The sequence below is a fragment of the Mauremys reevesii genome, linkage group 10, assembly GCF_016161935.1.
Source record: "Mauremys reevesii isolate NIE-2019 linkage group 10, ASM1616193v1, whole genome shotgun sequence".
Lineage (NCBI taxonomy): Eukaryota > Metazoa > Chordata > Testudines > Geoemydidae > Mauremys > Mauremys reevesii.
In genome coordinates this window covers 77,929,862-77,952,071 of record NC_052632.1, presented here as the reverse complement: position 1 = coordinate 77,952,071, position 22,210 = coordinate 77,929,862, and the positions used below count along the sequence as shown (strand labels likewise).

Below are 22,210 nucleotides of genomic sequence, written 5' to 3'. Positions count from 1 at the left end.
TAATAATGATAATGGCTTGCCCTCCCATAGTGCTTTTTATCGGAGGATCTCCAAGCACTTTACAAATGTACATTAAGCCCACTACACTCTTGGGAGCTATCGAAGTATTATGATGATGACGATGATGATGATTATTCTACTAAAGCACAGAGATTAAGTGGCTCGCCAAAGGTCTCAGAGCGAGTCAGTGACAGCGCTGGGAATAGGACACAGGAGTCCTGCCTCCCAGGTCTAATCATGCTCCGGCCTGTTTTATTCTGATTAACGATATTGCTCCTCTGCCCTGATGGCCAGCAACAGAAGCTTAATTGTGCCTTAATATGCTTATTTGTTTTGCAAATTAAGCCATGGAGGAGTGAAATTTCCTCCTATATCAGGGCCCTGAATGAGGAGAGATGTGTTGGAGGTGGAACCAAGAAAGCATTTCAGATACCGGTTCTGTAATCTGACCGATTCTTACCTTAAAGCTTCCGGGATGTGCTTGAGGTCAATGTGTGATCAGACAGGCTGCCATGTACTGTCCAGCCCTCTTAGGCTTTGTCTACATGGAGAAATTGACCAGAACAGCTGTAGTGGAATAGCTTCCCACCTTGAGTCTTGGCAGTGTGCTAATTATTCTGGAGGAATAGAGCAGGTTTTATTCTGGAATACGGTCCACATGGGAAGGTATTCTGCAAGAACTATTCCAGTCAATTTCCCTGAGGAAGACAAGCCCGATACCCTGAAATCATTTTTTCATTTACTCCTTCATTCACTCCAAGCGGAGATTTTGCTGTAATCCATATTACAGTCTGCACTTGATGCAAGTTGAGACTTTTTTGATTCTACTTCACTCTTGGTGGAGTGTCGCTCTGTCCCGCTTCTCTGGAGGCAAGTAACACTGGATTTCTTTCTAGGAGATTGTTCTTCAGAGCTTCCATATATACAGCAAACATTCTCCTCCCCCCGTCCCCCAAACACACACATTTTAAGGTCCCACGTGAGCTATAACCCTGCATTCCCTTCTGTATCCCAAAATAAAACTTAGAAGCAATTCAAGCTTTGCTTTGCATGCCATTTTCTTTCCAGTCCGTTTTCAAAGCGATATGGAGGAGTCACCATAAGATAGCAGTGTAAGATAGCTGTGTCAGTGCTCACCTGCTGCTAATTGGATCTGACAGCTCTGAAAGCTTTTCATCATCATCACACACAACCATAATGTCCCTAACCAAGTGAGTTCTAGTTGAAATCGTGAGGCGTTATCCGAGCTAAGAGATGAGATCAGTGTGACGTGGTGTGATGACATTGGGTGGTGATTATTCTGATCATTGTAGCACCTTGAGATACACATTCACCATTCTCCCCCAGGAATATTTTTTTCCAGTTAAGGATTTCTGCTTTCGTGTGTTTCCTTTCCCAGTCAGCTGCTTCTGAACATGCAGCTTTAAAATCAGTGGGTGGGGGTGCTGGAGCAATGTGTATAGTGGGGGCGCTGAGAGTCATTGAACCAAACCAGTCGGAGAACACTTCAACCTCCCTGGTCACTCAAATACAGACCTAAAAGTGTCAATTCTCCAACAAAAAAACTTCAAAACCAGACTCCAATGAGCAACTGCTGAATTGGAATTAATTTGCAAACTGGACCCCATTAAATTAGGCTTGAATAAAGACTGGGAGTGGATGGGTCATTACACAAAGTAAAACTATTTCCCCATGCTAATTTCCCCCCTACTGTTACTCACACCTTCTTGTCAACTGTTGGAAATGGGCCATCCTGATTATCATTACAAAAGTTTTTTTCTCCTGCTGATAATAGCCCACCTTAATTGATTAGTCTTGTTATAGTTGGTATGGCAACACCCATTTTTTCATGTTCTCTGTATATATATCTTCCTGCTGTATTTTTCACTGTATGCAGCCGATGAAGTGGGCTGTAGCCCACGAAAGCTTATGCTCAAATAAATTTGTTAGTCTCTAAGGTGCCACAAGTACTCCTGTTCTTTAAACTGTATATGATGAAAAGCACTTCAAGCCAAAAGGTGCAGCAGCACCCCTAGTTCCAGCATTTATCTCAGTGGGCCAGAATCATCCCTGATCTCACTGTGGGCTTCAGGAGCTGGGTCAGACTTGCATTGGGAGGTGCTGCAGTTCGGGCTTGAGGCGCTTTCGTGGAGTTACATCCAGCATGATTTTGGCCCAATGTATCCGTTGTGCCATGGCATTGAAAAGCATATGGTAGATGCTTGAAAGGAAAGCCCTAAGAATGCTGTATTACAGCTCTCATCAAGGACAAAATGGAACTTAGAGCGTTGGGTTTTCTTTATGAACTTCATGAATAGTAGTGGCTTATGCCTGCGAAGCCCCCACTAGACACAGGTACAGTGTAGGCTTCCCTGCACTCACGCATAGTCAATACACATCAGGCATTCCAGTGATAGGTGACAATATAAAACCCTAAGATGGAGCCTGAGCTGCAGAATTCTCTTGTCCTGCCCCACACTGTGGTCCTCATCAATGTACCTAAAAACTGACCTGCAGCTCCAGTACTGTCCCAGTTCAGGTGACCCTCATGAGCAAATATAGTCAGCCATGCCCCATTGTGTGATGACACTGCGGGGTGGCTAAATATCCCAACGGGACTCCTCTGAGCCCATTTGTAACCAAGTCTTCAGAGGAGAAAAGTTAGTCCGTTAATTTTCTGGCATATAAACTGCAGAAAATAAAATACATCGCTGAGGGTTGTTAATGCACTTTAATTATTAATTTCCAGATGTTATGAAGATGTGAAGTTTAGTGATATTAAAAACCACAGAAATTGCCATATCAGAACAGTTCAATGGTCCATCTGGACTTGTTCTCTCTGTCTATCTATCCATCACATTTCTAAGGTATTTTACCATCATGGTGTCTAAGCACTGACAATGTCTCTGGCAGTGACGAATACCACATCCTTCCTAGGAACTGACAATTCTCATAAAACATGCAGTTCTGCACTATTGTGTCAACGGGGTCAAGTTCTTCCTGACCTGCAGCTGATGATCCCCTGAAGCCTAAACATTCATTGCTCTTGTGTTTTTCATCCCATGTAGTGTCACTGCAGATGCTATTCTTAATCCTATAAATGTCGGGTATAATACACACATATATATATATATATAAAATCAACCTAGAGGACTTGAACATAAGAACGGCTATACTGGGTCAGACCAAAGGTCCATCTAGCCCAGTATCCTGTCTTCCGACAGTGGCCAATGCCAGGTGCCCCAGAGGGAATGAACAGAACAGGGAATCATCAAGTGATCCATCCCCTGCCGCCCATTCCCAGCTACTGGCAAACAGAGGCCAGGGACACCATCCCTGCCCATCCTGGCTAATAGCCATTGATGGACCTATCCTGCAGGAGCTTCTAGTTCTTTTTTGAACCCTGTTATAGTCTTGGCCTTCACAACATTCTCTTGCAAGGAGTTCCACAGACTGACTATGCTGTGTGAAAAAATACTTCCTTTTGTTTGTTTTAAACCTGCTGCCTACTAATTTCATTTGCTGACCCCTAATTCTTGTGTTATGAGAACTAGTAAACAACACTTCCTTATTTACTTTCTCCACATCAATCATGATTTTATAGACCTCAGTCATATCCCCACTTAGTCGTCTCTTTTCCAAGCTGAAAAGTCCCAGTCTTATTAATCTCTCTTCATACGGAAAACCGTTCCATACCTCTAATAATTTTTGTTGCCCTTTTCTGACCCTTTTCCAATTCCACCCCTCCTTGGCCTGACAAGAGGGTGGAAAAGGGATTGCAGAGGAAACCCCAGAGCCTCCTTCCCCTACCAAAAAAATACCAGCTCAGTACATTGTGATGAGGTTGGTTCTGTTAGAGTGGAAATGAAAAACTGGGCAGCGAGTGTGCTGGGTAAGGGCTGTACAAACGGCAGAGAAGGCAGCAGAGTGAAGAGGAGAGATCCCAGGTAGCTTAGCCCAGTGATGTATGTAATGACCCAGCTCCCCTTGAGACCCTGCTGCCTCCCAGTGACCCTCCAGGGTGCCTGATCAATATTTAACGAGAAACTCTTTTTCTTGTTCACAGGCGATTACTTTGGCATCCTGAAGGAGGAGAAAGTGACAAGCTTCCCGTTTAATGTAATGGACAATCCCATGTACTGGGGCAGCACTGCCTGCTACCTCGGCTGGTCCATCATGTGAGTACAGCTCCCGGCAGTCGTGGGCCACAGCGTCTTCACCCTGTTATTTCATCATTCTCTAGGGTCAGTGGCAGTGTTCACTGGGGCTGATCTCGTGACATGCTGGCCAAGTTAGCTGGGGAGGGCATTTGCCGCTTTGCAGGAACTGGCCCATAAGTGCCACTTGGTTATTAACCACTCCTTGGTGTGTAGGTGAAATCCTGCCTTGTCCTGTTACTGATACTCAGGGAGGAGTAGGGAAGGATGTGAGGAGTCTCTTTCACCCATAAAAAGAACAGGAGTATTTGTGGCACCTTAGAGACGAACAAATTTATTTGAGCATAAGCTTTCATGGGCTACAGCCCATTTCATCAGATGCATAGAATGGAACATATAAGAAGAGTATATATAGACATACAGAGAAGATGCCATACCAGCTCTAAGAGGCTAATTAATTAAGATGGCCTGTTATCAGCAGGAAAAAAAACTTTTGTAGTGATAATCAGGATGGTCAATTACAGACAGTTGACAAGAGGTGTAAGGACAGTTATCGTAAGGAAATCGATTGAAGTAGTGTAATGACTCAGCCAGTCCCAGTCTCTATTCAAGCCAGAGATAATGGTATCTAATTTGCAAATCAATTCACCCATGTAAGAAGCAGGGAGGGATCTTTCCAGAGAGGGCTAGGAGGTCCACTAAGACAATGCCCCACACACCACGTCCTTGGAGTTCCCAGCTGTTGAGCATGTACGATGCAGGAGGCAGCCAGCATTAGCTAGGCCTGCACTGCGCTCCTCAGAAAAACCATGAGAAGTGTGAGGAGGCCCGCCTGGAGCCATCCTGCCTTGCGGTGCTGGATGGCTCTTGTGCCAGCTGCAGTCTTGTGGGGCTGGAACTGACAGCAGTATTCCTACCGGGAGCACAATGGCAGACTATCTCTGGAGACAGAAGAGAACTCCTTCAGGGTGGGATTGTCCCAGAACATCCACCCGGCATGGCTGCTCATGTCTCCCCCTAGTGGCTGGCCACAATGCCTAGAGCCAGCCACTAGGGGGATACATGAGCGGCCATGCCGGGCGGATGTGTTACACATGGAAGTGGTGGAACTATTTACGGAGTCGTTTCTGCGGAGAGACGATGTGGAGGTGGCTCATTAAAGTTACTCCCAACATCCTGGAGAGGTGGCATAGGTAAAAGCTCACGATGGGAAATTATCTAAATGTTCTAAACTGTGGGGACGATCTGGCAGTGACAGGAAAGTGCCATGCATTCTGGCTTTTAATTTGCCGAGTATTATCCCACAATCACAAAAATCACTCGTAAGCCGCGCCTATATTTAGCACTAATTTGAGCAAAGTAAATAATCTCCACATTCTAGAGAGACGAGACCTTGGCATCTGCTCTTCTGCAGCGTGGAGTCCTTGGCAGACTCTGCCGAATGGAAAAAAATCAACATCCAGGGCCAAATGTATTCCTGTCATAACTCTACAGAAGCCAAGCAATTGACACTGAGAATCGGTATGGTCCAATAATTACCTTAAAAAAAAAGACTGGAGGACTATGGGAACCTTGCAAGAACACTCCTTGGGTAGCATAACAAAGTTTAATAGACTCATCATGGGGGAAATGAATAGTATGTATTCTGGTAACTAATGAACAATATGTTCTGTGCTGTATTCTAAGTTGGAAGTTGTTTTCGTGTAATATTGTGTTTAATTTTAGTTGCCCAGTAGCAAACGACAACCACCACAACTTTACATCGGGAACTCAGATCCATACAACATCACAAGCTATTTAGTATTTGTTACTGTACCTGCCACACAGGAGTACGACAAAACAAACTAATTTCATGATTTTATGACTATATAAAGCCCTGTTTCTTCATTTTCTGCCTTTAATGTATATTGTACTGGTGTAACTGAGGCTTGGGCTACACTAGCGGAGGGGTTCGAACTAAGATACGCAACTTCAGTTACGCTATTTGAAGTCGAAGTATCTTAGTTCGACTTACCTGGCCGTTCTCATGGTGGCAAGTCGACTGCCACGGCTCCCCCATCAATTCCGCTTACTCCTCCTGCCAACGTGGAGTATAGGCGTCGATTAGCGGATCGATTTATCACGTCCAGACGAGACACGATAAATCGATCCCCGATACATCAAACTCTACCCGCTGATCCGGCGGGTAGTATAGACGTACCCTGAGACACAAGTCTTCTCTCCTGTGTGCTTCTCTACTGTACATTTTGCACCTGGGCTGCCCATTGAGATCAGGGAGAGCTCTGTTCAGAGGGGCTGATCCAACTCCTGTTGAAATTGATGGGACATGGTTTGGGTCTCAAAAGAGTGAAGACTGTCTACTGGAGATGGTGTCAGAGGGAGCTCTCTCCACGGGTGATGCAGTGGGGATGTTGGTGGTGAAAGCTCTGCATACGAGATCAGTGCATGCAATGCAATGGGAATTATGTTGGTGGGAGCTAGCAAGGGGGACCAGGTGCAGAAGATGCAACAGAGCCAGCACTGGTAGGAGCTCCAACAGCAAGACGCAATTCGGATGCCACTCATGGGCGCAGGCGCAGCCCATGCAAAGGGTGCAGGGGAGAGCCACATGATAGAGTCGAGAAGAGAGCTCAGCTATAAATGGGGTCGGCACCAGGGGTTTTGCCACCCCAAGCAGCCAAAAAAAAAAAAAGCCGCAATCGTGATCTGCAGCAATTCAGCGGGAGGTCCTTCGCTCTGAGCGGGAGTGAGGGACCCTCTGCCGAATTGCCACCAAATACCTGAACGTGCCGCCCTGCTCCGGAGTGGCCACCCCAAGCACCTACTTGCTAAGCTGGTGCCTGGAGCTGGCCCTGGCTATAAAGATACTTTTAAAAATCAACTTAAACATTTCCGGGTCTCTTAGGAAATGAATCAGACTTTGCAGAGCTACTGCAGCCTCGGCTCCATCTCCAGGGTCGTCTTCTGTCAGAAGCAGAGAGCAGTCTCATATTTTTTGTATGTTGCTTAGCTTGATTCTCGGCAATATTGGCCCTGATTCTCCAGTTACGCACATGATTTACTTATGCAGTGCAAGCAGTCCCATTGCTAAGTGGAAGCAGTAGTTTGCTTGAGGGCTATCTGAAAAGGCTGCCCCGATAAATGATGAATGAAAACCAGTTGCTTTTAGTCCAGGCCAGGCCTTCGAAATCTCTGAGTGTTAGAGATGTAGGAAAACACCCTCACCTTCCTACAAATATTTTGTAGTGGTTAATTATCCTATCGTATGGTCTTTAAAAGGTGGCCCACCAGAACCTGAAGACTAAGGGCTTGATTGTACATGCAGTGTGTGTCACATAAGACAGACTGTATTTATGAGTGCTTGAGTTATAGATGATTTTACGAGGTGTGTCGTGGATGATTGTCAGCTTGAATTTCCAGCAAGTTCAAGCCCTTAATTTTGAGAAAGCGACAGTATCCAGTCATATGACGCATCCCGCAAACTCACACAAGCCTTCTTGGTTACAATTTCTGCTCTTTTAATTAGCTGCTAATGGGAGCTATGATAAGCTGCTGATGCTTCTTAATGACTCCATAAAATAAAGACAGATAAGGCACCAACAGAGCCATCCAACGTATCCTGGAGGAGTAAATGGAAGCAAGCACAGGACTGAGCAGTGTGGGTGCAGGCTTTCAGAGCTGGTACAAGGACTCTCTCTGAAGGCTGGAGAAATGGCAGGCAGACTCAACGGTCATGGATGCAGAGATAGCTGAGGGCAGTGTGCTGAACCCCTTTGCTCCTGCTGGGTCCTACCTGACTCCTTGAATAATGGGACTTCTTAGAGAGGAAGGTGAGGCTCAGCATGAGTAAAGGGGTCAGAATCTGGCCCTGAATTTTTTAATTCAGCCACTGAAGCAACACATGTAAAATTTTGCCTGAAAGAGCAGTAGGACTGGAGGAAGCCATCTGAGATTGCACCGGGAAGCTTGTTTTCCTTATTGCCACAGCTGAGTTTGATGCTATTCAGAGTCATCTCTTTTTGCTCAGGAATGCCTAAACCTCTGGCTTACAGGGAGATCAATTTCTCTCAATCCTAAAGATGAGAGTCTGTTAAGGAGAGAGAGAGGAAGCTAGCCCAGGGCAGCTGTACCGCAGCTTTGGGCACTGCTACTTACCTGTGGGATGGATACTCAGAGGACATGAGTTATTAGTGTTCCTATCTCCTTAGGCCTTCTGGTCAGCGTTCCCCTGGAAGAAGAAAGCCTGGGATTATCTAGATATACTGAAAACGTGAAGCCACGGCTCCACATGGCAGGCAAGCATGAGCCATTAATTGCCCAGAAATAGCAAGAAGCAGTCAGAGGAAAGCTGTTTCTCGACTAGAAACAGAAACGTGTTTCTTCACTGATGGCCTCTTTCCCTAATGAGCTTTTATCCCTCCTTAGCTCAGCAAGGTCAAAATCGGGTCAGGCCCATGAGAAATAGCTGAAAGTTAGAATTTAAAATTCTACTTTTGCTCTTTGGATTTTAATGCTGTCTGCTTGGAGTATGCTCCTAACTTCCTGTCAGGCGCTCTAGAGTCTTGCTCAATAGATAGCAAGCGGGAGTTTGTCTTCTCTAAGGCTGTATCAAGCTAGCGAGAGTATAAACAACGGTGTAGTGCGGTAACACTGAGAGCGGCAGGGGAGACATGGCTGAGTACAGACCCACTGTTTTCAGGTGGGTGTGTAATAGAAATCATAACATAACAGCCCAGCAGACTGAAATCCTTATCACAGACATAATAGGCTAGAGCTAGGGAAATAACTGATTTTATGGTTTGCTGGCTGCTCAAAAAAATCATGGAAAAATAATGGTTTTGAGTTGACCCCAAACAAAAAATAATCATTTTTTTTCCTGCAAACTGGAGGGGGGAGAGAGAAAAAATCATTTTGTGTCAAATCGTTTTGTCCAACCGAAAACTAAACGTTTCATTTTCTCGTTTCTTTTTTATAAAACGAAAGCAAATTTTGAAACAAAAAGCTGTTTTGAATCGAAAAATTGAAACGTTTGGTTTTCAAATGTCAGAATGAAAAGTCGTTTTGATTTTTGGAGGATTTTTGCTTATTTGGTTGGTTAGGTTTTTTTATTGAAACAATTTGACAAATTTGCAAAATCTTTCAGTTGACCCGCATTTTTCGGGGCGAGGGGGAGAGTTTAATCTGAAAAGTTTTGCCCAGCTGTACAATCGAGTGACTAGCAGAGTCTGCTTGATTTGATTTTTTTTTAGTATTGTCAATTTTCTTTATAAGTTGCTCAAACCAGCAAGTCTCGTTACTGCGCAGTGGCTTGAAAAGTAACCCAAGTACATTAGGTTGGTACAGTCCAGCCTAGGGACTCAAGTGACAATTCCTACATTACAGAAGCCATGGCCATGCTAAGGCCAAAACATACTAGCTATGTTTATAGCATCTCACCCTTCTGTTACCACATAAATCTGTTAAGCTTTCAATAGGAACTGTGTAACTTCCCCATTGAGGCTTTTTGATGCCTGAGTCAAGCAGCCATGTAAATGAAACGTTAATTATTTAGGGAATGTTTTGTGTATCCTTTTAAAGTGAAATGCTTTAATGGTGACACCCCCTTGTAAATCAGTGCTGGAACTGCAGCCACATGATACAATTAGAGCTCTCGTTGTCAACAAATGATTATGCAAACTTGTTCCCTCTGATATGAATCAATAAGGAAACCTGAACAAGCATGTATTGATATGGGGTTGAGGGGTGGGGAAGTGGCCACGTAATCCTAATGGGTGGGGGCTGGGGGGGATTATAATGATATAAGGATGATAGTGTAATGATATTATAGTACGATAAAAGGCTGTTGATCTGTGGGAATCGGTCTGTAGCTCTAGCAATCAGGAATGAGCTAGACCTGGTTACAGCCCAGTGCTTTACCAGGGTTTGCAGGCAGAATGGCAAGATCCTCTTCATTCCCCCAGGGCATTATTAGAGGAGGAGGTGATTCTGGGGATGGGGTTAGCGACAGAGAGCTAGGAACAAGTAGGTCGCAGCAAGCTGGGGTGTGAATCTACCCCACACTAGCCTGCTGCTCACTAACTATCCACGGGAATCCGGCTAACGTGTGTTAAGAGTTTGTTAATGTGCTTTGATTTAGTCCTCTGTGCGTCAGCAGAGTGCCCACAGACAGTTAGTGCGCGACTGGCTAGAGCAGCGTCAATTCACACCCCAGCTTGCCGCAACCTAAATGTTCCTGTAGACAAGCCCTGAGCCTTGTGTGGCAGCAGCTGGCCGATCTGGAAGCAGCATTGCGGTGTCTCTCCAACCTGCTGGAGAACAACCCTCCCCGGCACTAGAGCTTTGGGCCACCATTGTAAATTCAGTCCTGAATCTGTATGACTGCGGAGTCTGCAGCTATGCTCCCAGGCAGGCGGTCCGATGCCATGGTGATGGGCAAGGTATGAATGCCCAGATAGACAGTTAGCGAGGTCTTGGGAAGCCCCATATTTGGGCGGGGGGGTCAGCTTTCTGCACTTCACTCCCTCCTGTTCCTCCTACCCTCACTCTGCCCAATCACCTCTCTAACTGCTGTCTTCATCTCATCTCTTCTCCGGGCCTTACTCAGTGTCCCCTGGGGCTGGAGCCACCTCCCTCTTCTCAGATGCCAAAAGCTCTCCTTCCCCTGCTCACACCATACTGGGTTTGGGGTGGTGTCCAGCATGGATCTCAGTCCCAGTTCAATAAACTAACTCGTGGCTTTGCTGGGGTTGAGACTTCAGCCCTGAGACTGGTGCTTTTCATAGATTTTTAAGGCCAGAAGGGACTGTTGTGATCATGGAGGCCATGTCTACACTAGGACACTTGACCAGTAGAGGAGTACCACCATACTAGCCTGGCAAAGCACTCCTGGGGTGGACGCAGATAGCTTGGCAGCCCCGCCCCCTAAACGAAACAAGCTACACCCGTAAAGTTTGCTAGTGTAACTGCATCTGCCCATGGGACTTCTGCCAGCACACTGATGTCGGTCCGAGATCACAGCTCTTCATGCCCCGGAGCGACCCAGCAGGACTCCATAGTGTAGACATAGCCTACGTCTGACCTCCTGCGTAACACGGGCCTTTCTGGAAAGGCAGGAATGTTTCTGGGCACGACAAGGAAAACGTGCACACCTAGCCCATTGGTGAGTGTGAGTTACCGCCCCCGCGTGGTGCCTGATCTGCAGAGGAGAGAAGTCTGTGAAGCCTGGGCTCTTAAACTCAAGCTGCAGCAGCTTGTGCTTTTAGTTCTGGAAGTCCCCGGTTCAATCCCTGGTTTGTTAGCCAAGAGGGCAGCTGTCACACTGGCATCCTGCCTGGCTACCGCTGCATCTTGTACCACAATACCCGTGCGATCCTGGTTTGCCCATCGTCCCTGTCACTCTCTGAGTACAGTCTTTCTGCAGATTCTATGCATGAACGCTTGCCAGGAAAATTGCCTTCGTGACCCTTTTTTTTTTTCTTTAATTAACAAGAAGGGAGCAATTGCCACTTGTCTACGCAGTCAACAAGGAGGAAAATATATTCAAGGCTGGAGAGGAGTAAATTACCCGTATCTCTTCAGCCCTGAACAGCAAGCGGGGTGCAGAGGCTGTTTGACTATTCATAACACTGGTTTTATAGACTGCCACGGGCTGAGGTTGCATCGTTACCATTGGACAGTCTCTAACGTGAGGTGGAGAAGCGGTGGGAGTTCTTCTCCACTTTGCTTTTGATTCTTCTTCTCCCTGACCTCTGTCGTGTTCTCAGATTCATACGCCGTCGAGTGTGGTGTCTTTCCCGACGGAGAAGCGACGGGACCCCGCTCTGACAAGCATGAAGAATAGTTTTGATGGACACAGCAGCTGTCTGACTCCCAGACTGATTGACACCGAGGCTGTGATTTTTTCAAAAGTGGAGGGGCCTGAAGTAACCCCTCTTTCAGCACCTAAATCTGTGGCTTGATCGTCAATAGGGCCACGCACCCTGCAGCTGCCATTTGTAACTGATTTAGGTGCTTAAATATGGACTTGGGAGCCTAACGTTAGCCAGCCTATTTTGAACACCGTAGCCAGCCTACGCTGCTGAGTGTCACCATGCTGAGGGCATGTCGACACTGCAGTCAGATCTGTGAATGCAGCACGTGTAGGCCGCCCCACACTAGTTTTGACCTAGCTCGCTCAAATGACAATAGCAGTGAAAACGTGGCAGCACGGGTTGTACAAGGACCCTGGGTTTGTACTTGAGTGGCTATCCCATGGGAGCACCTGTGTTCATAGAATCATAGTATTTCAGGGTTGGAAGGGACCTCAGGAGGTATCTAGTCCAACTCCCTGCTCAAAGCAGGCCCAACCCCGACTAAATCATCCCAGCCAGGGCCTTAAAAACCTCTAAGGATGGAGATTCCACCACCTCCCTAGGGAACCATTCCAGTGCTTCACCACCCTCCTAGTGAAATAGTGTTTCCTAATATCCAACCTAGACCTCCCCCACTGCAGCTTGAGACCATTGCTCCTTGTTCTGTCATCTGCCACCATGGAAAACATCCTAGCTCCATCCTCTTTGGAACCCCTCTTCAGGTAGTTGAAGGCGGCTTTCAAATCCCCCCTCACTCTTCTCTTCTGCAGACTAAAGAAGCCCAGTTCCCTCAGCCTCTCTTCATAAGTCATGTGCCCCAGCCCCCAATCATTGTCGTTGCCCTCTGCTAGACTCTCTCCAATTCCACATCCTTTCTGTAGTGGGGGACCCAAAACTGGACGCAATACTCCAGGTGTGGCCTCACCAGTGCCGAATAGAGGGGAATAATTACTTCCCACGGCTTCCCTTCTATTGTGAGTCAAGCTTGTTCGATCACAGTTAGCTTGGATATATCTACACATGCTGCAGTCATGCCTTGACTGCAGCGTAGACATAGGGTGAAATCCTGCTCCCCCCAGAAGTCAGCAGCAAAACTCTCATTGATTTCAAAGGGCCTGGTCTTTCATCCGTTGTCTCCTTACGTCCTAGGTTCGAGTAAACAGTCACAGATTGGACTGCTGCAGTTCACTACATGCAGCGAAAGCTTTTCTGGGTCAGGAGGTGACTGGAATATTTCAGTTCCAACTGTCTTGCCTCACTGTCCGTGATCCCGATGTTAAAAAAAAAATCCCCCACCTCCTTTTTTGGGCTGGGTGTCTGATGTACCCAGCTTTGCTTGTTTGAACTGCGTGTGCATCTCTACCATCTAATATTACAATAACTGGATGCTGTCAGGTGCTGCTGTGAACGTCATTCATTCATTTATCTCTGCACGGTGACCCATTTCTGAAGGACAAAGCTCAGGTTGAGCCGGAAGGGGGAAATTGACCATGTTCTCCTTTAACTAAAACATTTCTAAATGGATTTAAACACAAACACAATCATTTCTTGGTCCCCGTTCACTAAAGGCGCTGCACTACACAAAACCAAAGCTGACAACAATCTTGAATGGCAGCTGTGTTGGCTGTAGTATCAGGAGCTGAGCTTTCTAGAAGAACAGGCTCCCCACTGGTAAACTGAGGGTAAACAAAAAGTTCCGAACCTCCGTGTTTAAATTCAAGCGGTGTTGGAGGAGAACCAGACTGATGAGCCGTTGATTTTGGGAAGCGTTTGTGGAAGACTCAGGTTGAGCTTTGGGGCAGATCCCCCGCTGCTATAAAGCACCTTAGCTGTGTTGACTGTCAGTGGTGCTATGCTGACGTACAGCAGCTGGTGATCTGGCCTTTTTCATGCCCACCGCTGTCCTTTCCCAGCAGTTAGTCACAGCTAGGGGCGGCTCCAGGCCCCAGCACGCCAAGCGCGTGCTTGGGGCGGCATGCTGCAGGGGGCGCTCTGCCGGTCGCCGGGAGGACAGCAGGCGGCTCCGGTGGACCTCCCGCAGGCGTGCCTGCGGAGGGTCCGCTGGTCCTGCGGCTTCGGTGGAGCATCCACAGGCACGCCTGCGGGAGGTCCACCGGAGCCACGGGGCCGGCGACCGGCAGAGCGCCCCCTGCAGCATGCCGCCATGCTTGGGGCGGCGAAATGGCTAGAGCCGCCCCGGTCACAGCTTTCCGATCCCTGATGGAACTGCAGAATATCGCATTTGAAACGTTATGTTGTTGTTACTGTAGTACCAAAAGCATGCTAGAAGCTTTACGGACAAGTCAGAAGCTAAGCTCCCAACCCCAAAGAGCTTACAATCTACCCAGATCAGGTCTCGCATCCTTTAAGAATACTCATGCAATTTATATGGGTGGTGGCAGTGCGCCTCTAGTCTCTACTCTGCCCTCCTACACGTGTGATTTAACAGCTAGAAAGAATCCCATGATTCACTGCTGTCTCTCCTGTAATACACATCAACCTTTACTTGATGGGGGGACCAATAGGTTGAAACTCTTGGATGGGCGGAATTGGAGATGAGGGTCATCTGGCTGTACAATACTTACATGATCCATTTTGATGGGCATAAGAAGGAAGTGGCAGTAGGCGGATCTATCAAAACCAACCGGTCCCCTTGTAAAGCCTGCCTTAACTTGAAGGAGCAATGGAACAAAGTTGGTTGACTGATCTGTCTCCACTTAAATGGATTTTGAAATAGCCTGTTTACAACTCCCTGGTGCATTGTCACCTCTGTCAGTTATCATCATAAGATTGTCAGTTGCCAGGAGACGTGAAGTTTCATGATGCAGCAATTGTCACGAAAGAAGATATGAATCTCAAACTAATGTTGGGTCCCAGCAGAATATGATCATCCATTTTGTTAGGGCAGATAGGCAAAGCTAGAATCTAACCTCGCTGGGCTTTCTTTCATCAAGGGATTTGTGGCAAGCTGGCTGATTGAAATTCATCAGGACTACATTATCTTTAAACACACACACCTCCCCACACACACACAGACAAGTTATGACAGTAGAACTCTTATTTGACTCACTGGGGATTGAGGAGTTCATAAAATCAGAAAGGTCATAACATGCAACACCTCCAAATTACAGCTGTAGTGTGATTGCAATCCTGTATGAGCGGTGAACAGCTTTTCAAGAGCAGAGGAGAAAATACTTAGAGAATCTGAGTCCCAGTGGAAAAGTTTTTTGAATTACTCCACCATGGAATTACAGCAGGTGTGGTGCATAGCATCACTTTCTTCTTGTTCTTCACACCACGGCAGAGGGATTTCCAACAAGGCATCAGGACGTGAAAGATTTTTGACTTGTTCTTCATCAATGCCACTTTCGTAATGTGATTTCTTTGTTTGTGTTCACCATCAGGAAAAATGGCCCAGACAACTGGTCATTTGGAAGACGGGTGTTTGTAAAATTGACGTTCTGCTTTTATTATCATTTAAGTGTTTTGCTGTAGCACCTAGACTCAGATCAGAGCCCCTTTGTGCTGGGGGTGTATGGACAGGTAATGAGAGACTGTCCCTGCCCTGAAGAGTTTACAATCTAAACGGGCAAGGCTGAGGCACAGGGAGATTAGGGAGGAGCATTTCAAAGGTGCCGAAGTGATTTAGGAACACAAATACCTTTGTTTCTTTTGGTGGGACTTGTGCTCCTAAGTCACATAGGTGCTTTGGAAAATTCCACTCTAAGGGTATGTCATACTACCCGCCGGATCGGCGGGCAGCGATCGATCCACCGGGGGTCGATTTATCGCGTCTAGTCTAGATGTGATAAATTGACCCCCGAGCGCTCTCCCATCGACTCCTGTACTCCACTGCCACAAGAGGCACAGGCAGAGTTGACGGGAGAGCGTCAGCCATCGACTCACCACAGTGCAGACCTCACGGTGAGTAGATCTAAGTACGTCGACATCAGCTACGTTATTCGCATAGCTGAAGTTGCGTAACTTAGATCGATTTCCCCCCACCCCTGCCCCCCCGCCCAGCGTAGACCAGGGCTAAGTGACTGAATGGGACTTTCCTAATTCATGACAGTTTATTGTAACTGCTAGAATAGAGCCACACAATAGAGTGTTTAGAAAGGCCCTGGGTGTCCTATGTTATACCTGTGCCATCAGCCTGTGTTCTAACCATTTCAGTTCGGTAGTTCAGTCCCAGCCTTGGGAGCAAATGTCCTTAGGTTGGTCTGGCTGTTATTTCCACGTGTCCTGTACACACTAGTGATATTTCATCTCCCAGGAGCTTCTTCCCTCATGGGTCTGTGGGCATCAGCCATTTCCTTTATGGTGCTGGGGCTCCGTGCCCAGTCTTATGTAACAGAGTTTTCAACTCTTAAATGGCCTTATAGTCTCAGGACTTATCTTCCAAGCAGCAGCGCTATTAGCACAGACATAGCTTACCTGAAAGAAGCTGGTCAGGAAATAACCTTTGCCAAGTGACATCTGTCTAAGTTTACAGTCAATACAAAACAATAACCCTTGCCTGTTGTTTATTTAAGACGGGCGTGCTCTCGTGGAGTATATCATCCCATTTCACTTACTAAACCACGTTACGTAATCCCATTGACTTACCCGATCTTTCACTTCTCTCTTTTGAAAACAGGCATGCGAGCCCAGCTGGCCTTTTACTGACAGCGGTAGTAGCGGTTTCTTATATGATTGCAATGCTGTACGAGGGGTAAGTAGCTTTTCAAGAGCACAGGATAAAGTAATTGAAGACAAAGCCGGAGTCCCAATGGAGAGGTTATTCCACTTAGCCCACCATGGAAAAAAAGAACGTTTATTTTTTTTCAGTCACCTTGATAATGGACAGATTCAGGTTTTAGGACAGCTTCTAAGGAAAAAGGAGATTCGATATTTTTAATGGCCGCCTCTGTCTTGAATTTACATGGCAACGACAATAAAGAAGTCCACAGGAGTAGAGTGGGTATCCTGATGGTGCACTGCAAAAATTAGTTTGCATTCTGTAATTCCTTTTCTGGGCTCCTCTGATCTTTTGCACTGCACTCTCCAGGCACATGCTAAACGTGGCTGCCTGGAATATCCACCAGAGGCATCAATTGTACTTTAGCAATGACATATATTTCAAATGGCCTTAAAGGTGATCCGCAAAGGATGAAAATGGTAGGTTGGGCGTTTGCTTCTGATGCATAAAAGGGAGCCTGAAAAGCGAGAGGCTTAGTGCCCTGAAGCTGTTTCCCACTTGGTTGTTCATTTTTCTTTACTTTCATTTTTGTCTTGAAGGGGAGTGAGAATAGATTTAAAGGGCTACCTCCTCCTTTGGCCATACTGCCCACAGCTTGAGCCAGAGCATGTGAAACAAAGGGGGCTTCGAGCTCCCCTCTGTGCTGCCCTCATCCTGCTGCGGCTCTGGGCAGAGCCAGTCCGCCTGCACCAGGTTAGAGCAGCCTTGAGGACTGCTCTCATTTATGTCAGCAGCCAGTGTTCCGAAGAGGCTGAAAAGCCCAGGATTTGCATAGCACATGATAGTATTTTGGCCACACCCTGCTTCCCAAGCTACACTAGCAGTCAGCAGAGGGTTGTGTAGGAGCCCTTATGCCCACTCTGTGCCACCAGAGGATCACCATTCCCCTGGGATGATCCTTCTGGGACTGGACAGCCGGCTGTAGGGCAGGAATATGTATGTCTGCAGTGAGAACTTAGCCCAGGCTCTGCGCTTGGAACCAGTCTCATTTGTCTCCCTACGAGGTGAGCCTCTTGCCTCCCCACAGTCAGGGATTCTGGGCATTTCCCAGGGTGGGTGGTCCTAGGAGCTGTCATTAAAGCTGGATGGATTTTGAAGACCTCCAAGTCTTGTCTCTGGCTGCCATTATCCATTTCCCCCTTTGCACACACCAGCGGTAGCTGCAGCGGGACATTACTGAGCCTGCTGCAGAGGGAGCTGGCAGCCTCCCCTAAGGCAGCGAGGGGCACCTTTGCAAAGCTCCTACCACGGTGCAGGGGGCTTAAAGTGACATTGACACCCTGGGCCTTGTTTTGTCACAGACTTGCATGCTGCAGGCAACAGTCCCAATCACTAGATGAATCACACACGGGGAGAAGGGGCTGGAACCTTGCTCCTAAAACAAAGGCTAAAGGAGAACTTTGTTAGCTGATGCTAGTAGCAGGTCCCATACTCTCTCCGTAGGCCCAGCCACTAAGGGTTACACCTAGCTACAAAGCCAGTGCATTAGAGAGTGCCTCCCACACTGCTGCATTCCAGCCAATAGGTATGGGAATTACTGGGACTGCTGTATTGTTTCTTGTTCCAAAGCAGAGTCTCCCTGATCTCTAGGTGTTAGGAGGGGCCAGGAGCAGAGATTGTGGTATCAGTTTAATGGCACATAGTTGTCTTGAATTTTTTTCTACCTTTCCCCACCCCCAACAGACCCTTCACGGAAGAAATCTATCAGCAGAAACAGAAGGCGGCAAAGAAGAAATAGCAGCAGCAGGTGTGTTTGCAGAGTACTGAGGAGAGCGCAAGAGCCGGGTGATTTCAATAAGGGGAGTTGGTCTGCTGGGCCATCCACCTGCGCGAGATAATTTGATGGGATAAGAGAACTCAGCCTGACTTCTAATTATGCCCTTCCCTGAGCTTTGCATTCGCTGACTCTTTCTAATCCCTCTCTCTAGTTCTCAAGAAATTTTGAACTTCAAACCCCCACAAAACCCAGCTAGGAGGGTTTCTTCACAATGAATTTTGTTCCCACTTCCCAGTTGGTTCCAAAACAGCCAAGGCAAAAGTGTTTTGATTATAGGCTTGAACATGAAAGAAAGGCAAAACCGGCAGGTAACCTTGAAGTTAAACATTTAACCTCTATAAAGCTGCAAGAAAAACCCAGCTACTGCATAAGGCGTAACAGGCGCGATTGTGCAAAAGTGCATACACGCTCTGTGAGCCTGCATCGTGGACGTGCAAACCAGGTAAAGCCATGCCTGGCTGCCCCATTGCAAGTGGAGATCAGGTCATTCCAGACACACATTTGCACATGCTTGTGTTATGAAAATTTAGCCCAAGCGGCCTGATTTTTAGACTTGCACGTGTAAAGGCCTGTACCAAAAGGCTTGGGCAAGTACCTGGCTGGTCTGCATGCACAGTTACTGCCACTGCACCTTTCGCTAGTCTTAAATTCACCAAAATTTGGCCAAGATTTTCCAAAAGTGACTAGTGATTTTGGAGGCCACAATTTTTGGATGGCCAGAGTGAGACATCTTCAAAGGACTAATGGTCAGGAAGTGCTGAGTGGCCATCGGGCCCCGTCAAAGTGCTTCAGGTTGGGCATTCAAAATCACCAGTCGCTTTTGCCAGTCTTGGCCAAAGCCCACTTAAGCTTCCAGCCTACTCTCTAGCATCAATGCGCATCAGATTAGACCTGCCACTGGTCCTACAAAGCATGCCTCATCGCAGCCAAAAGGAACCATGCAAGAAACGGTTCTCCAAAGAATTCTCTTTTTCACTTGCAAACAGCAGAAGTCAGAGAATCCCAGGATCTTGGTGTGGACCTGAGAGGTGCTCAGATGGTGGTGACATAACAATTTTTTTTATTTTTCTCTCTTTCTCCTTTTGTGAGACAGTTTCTCGGGCTGCTCCACACACGGCATGGTTTGCTGGTCCTCTGGATGTGTGATTTGCCCATTTTCCCTTTGAAATGTCTCTTGCTTATTAGCCAAACACACCCCATCCTGCCAATGAATTCTACCACGGCAGTTGTAACAATCAGAGAAACAGCCAGAATAAGAGAGCTAAAAGCACTCGCAGGAGCCCAGGAGTTCTGTATGGCTCACTCTACCCTTTATGTCTCCTCCTATTGCCCTGGCTCACAAAAGCTGAAGCTCAGACACACAAAGAAAGTAACCAAGAAGAAGGAGATTAGCTCAGAGGACTATCATGCAGCACCTTTCAACCTTTCTCCCACCCATCTTGGGAGGAAGCAAAACCAGTTTTTAGAAACCAGCAAAACAACACAAAAAAAACCCCCAGCAAAACAAAACTCAGCTGTATTTTCTAATTACAGGGCCCATGAAATAGTAAACAGGGCCCCGGGGGGACATTTGTAAATAGTTTCTCAGGACAGCAGTCGCCTGTTCCAGCTGATCTTTCCTGCAGATGTCCCTGGAATGAGACGGTTAAGTAGAGTGACTTTCAAAAGGCTGTACTGTATTGATGTCCCTAGTATTCAGCTGACACTCTGCACTTTTAATACGGTGCATTTAATCCAGACATGAGCTGTAATTGCACCATTTGCTTGAAAAGTCGACACCTCTGACTTTGGCAGGCATCCCGGTTTCTCTAAATCCTGTGGTGACTTTGCAAATAGCCTCTATTGTGAAGGAGCGTGAAACACATCATGACTCCGCCAGTCAGTGGGGGCCAGAAGCTCCATCCTCTCGGCTCAGCTGGTGTCCTACAGAAGGTGGCACTTTGCCATCTTTGAACCAGTAACGGAGAAGGAAGGGAGGTGTCTGCAAAGCACTGTGACCTGGGATCATGTTCCTAGGGGAACAGGGCGAGCAGAAGCACCGTGCAATGAGCGTATTTCACCAGGGGGAAATAATGCAGGCACCTCCGAGAAGGGAAGATGGCGGTGTTGTCTGGGGAGTAGCGCGAGGGGCTGGCAGTCGGGGCTCCTGAGTGCCTGAGCTCTGCCACTCCCTCAGTGGAAGTTTGCCATCTAAATACCCTTGAAGCTCTGGGCCTTAGGGCTCAGATGTTAGAACTGTTGAGCCCCCGTAACTCCAGCTGAAGTCTAGGGGAGCTGCAGGTGCAATCATGGCCTGTGCCTCCCATCGGTAATGCTGACCCTACCCTCACAGGGCTTTTGTGAGGCTTAATTCAAATTAACATGCGGAAAGTGTCTTGAGATGCTGGGCTGCAAGGTGCCATGGAAGGGCACGGTGTCTCTCCGGAAAAGGGTCCCTGCAAAGAATAGAGCCTTGATTCATTGTAGTCTCTATTGAGCTGCCTTTTGACTGTCTCATGCCCTCCGTCTTTTCATTCCACTCACTGACTTGTTCCATCGTTATTAACGAGAGTGCTCGATGGCGGTGCAGGGACAGCGTCTACGTGTTCGGTGCTTGATCAAAGGGCAGGCGGGGTTCACTGTGCAGAGTGAAAGCTCATCAGACCCCCCTCTTCTCTCTCTCTCTCTCTCTCTCTCTGCTACAAAATGTTGTACCCTGGATGAAGCGAATGACCTCAGACAGTGTTGCCGAAGCACAGCCCCCCAAGAGGAATGTTCCAATTTTCCTCCATTATTTTTTTGCAGAGAGCCTGCATTCCTGACCGCCATCGCCGGTGCTAATGATCTTTTCATCTCTGTCCCGCTGTGGGGGTTTTAGGTTATTTTTCTTTCTTCCCTATTGTTTTCATTAGCATTGAGCCGTTCAGCCATCCCCTCTGCACACCAGGGATTGAAATCCCAGCCCTTGTGTCTAGTTATTCAAAAGATACTAGGGTTCAAATTCATTCTGAATGGGAATGGCAAAGGGTTAAAGCTCCCAGCCTGAGTGAATGATGTGTATGGACTCCTGTGATGGCTAGAGGCACTCTGAGAAGAAAGCCATGTGAAGAGTCAGTTTTAGTGAGGGAATGGAAAGCCACGCGAAGGGGAGCTTGCATTGTTACTGAGAGGAATTGGGATTAAAGCTAGAGATTGGGAGTTAGGACTCCTGGGTTCCTAGGACACCACTGACCCACTCCATGATCTCAGGAAAGTCACTTAATCTCTCCATGCCTCGGCACCCCCGTTTGTGCATTGGAAGTAATAATCTGACCCACGGCCCAGCATTGTTGTGAGTATTAAGTAGTGTTTGTAAAGCACTGAGATCGCTGGCTGGAAAGAACGTCAACACGTGGTATAACCAGGGGCGGCTCCAGGCCCCAGCACACCAAGCGCGTGCTTGGGGCGGCATGCCGCGGGGGGCGCTCTGCCGGTTGCCGGGAGGGCAGCAGGCGGCTCCGGTGGACCTCCCGCAGGCGTGCCTGTGGGAGGTCCACCGGAGCTGCGGGACCGACTACCGGCAGAGCGCCCCCCGTGGCATGCCGCCGTGCTTGGGGCGGCGAAATGTCTAGAGCCGCCCCTGGGTATAACTGAGCATGATAATGTCCTTAGTAAATGCCAGTGGTCCTCTTACTCCCTATATTGTCTGCCATTGTGAGTCTGCCGC

At 47.5% G+C, this 22,210-nt stretch overlaps 1 protein-coding gene across 9 annotated transcripts in view; it reads left to right on the top strand.

The window, feature by feature from the left end:
* The window catches only part of PEMT (phosphatidylethanolamine N-methyltransferase), a 97,345-nt gene extending 75,357 nt beyond the window's left edge, over positions 1–21,988 (top strand). For 8 of the 9 annotated variants that reach the window (XM_039492133.1, XM_039492128.1, XM_039492130.1 and 5 more), the window contains 4 exons: positions 4,067–4,178; positions 5,539–5,678; positions 16,647–16,721; positions 18,432–21,988. In XM_039492133.1, the coding sequence (XP_039348067.1) occupies positions 4,067–4,178; positions 5,539–5,678; positions 16,647–16,675 (281 nt within the window). In that variant the 3' untranslated portion in view covers positions 16,676–16,721; positions 18,432–21,988. The remainder of the gene's footprint in view (positions 1–4,066; positions 4,179–5,538; positions 5,679–16,646; positions 16,722–18,431) is intronic. The other variant, XM_039492127.1, reaches the window with a different exon arrangement.
* The last annotated feature ends 222 nt before the right edge of the window (positions 21,989–22,210 follow it).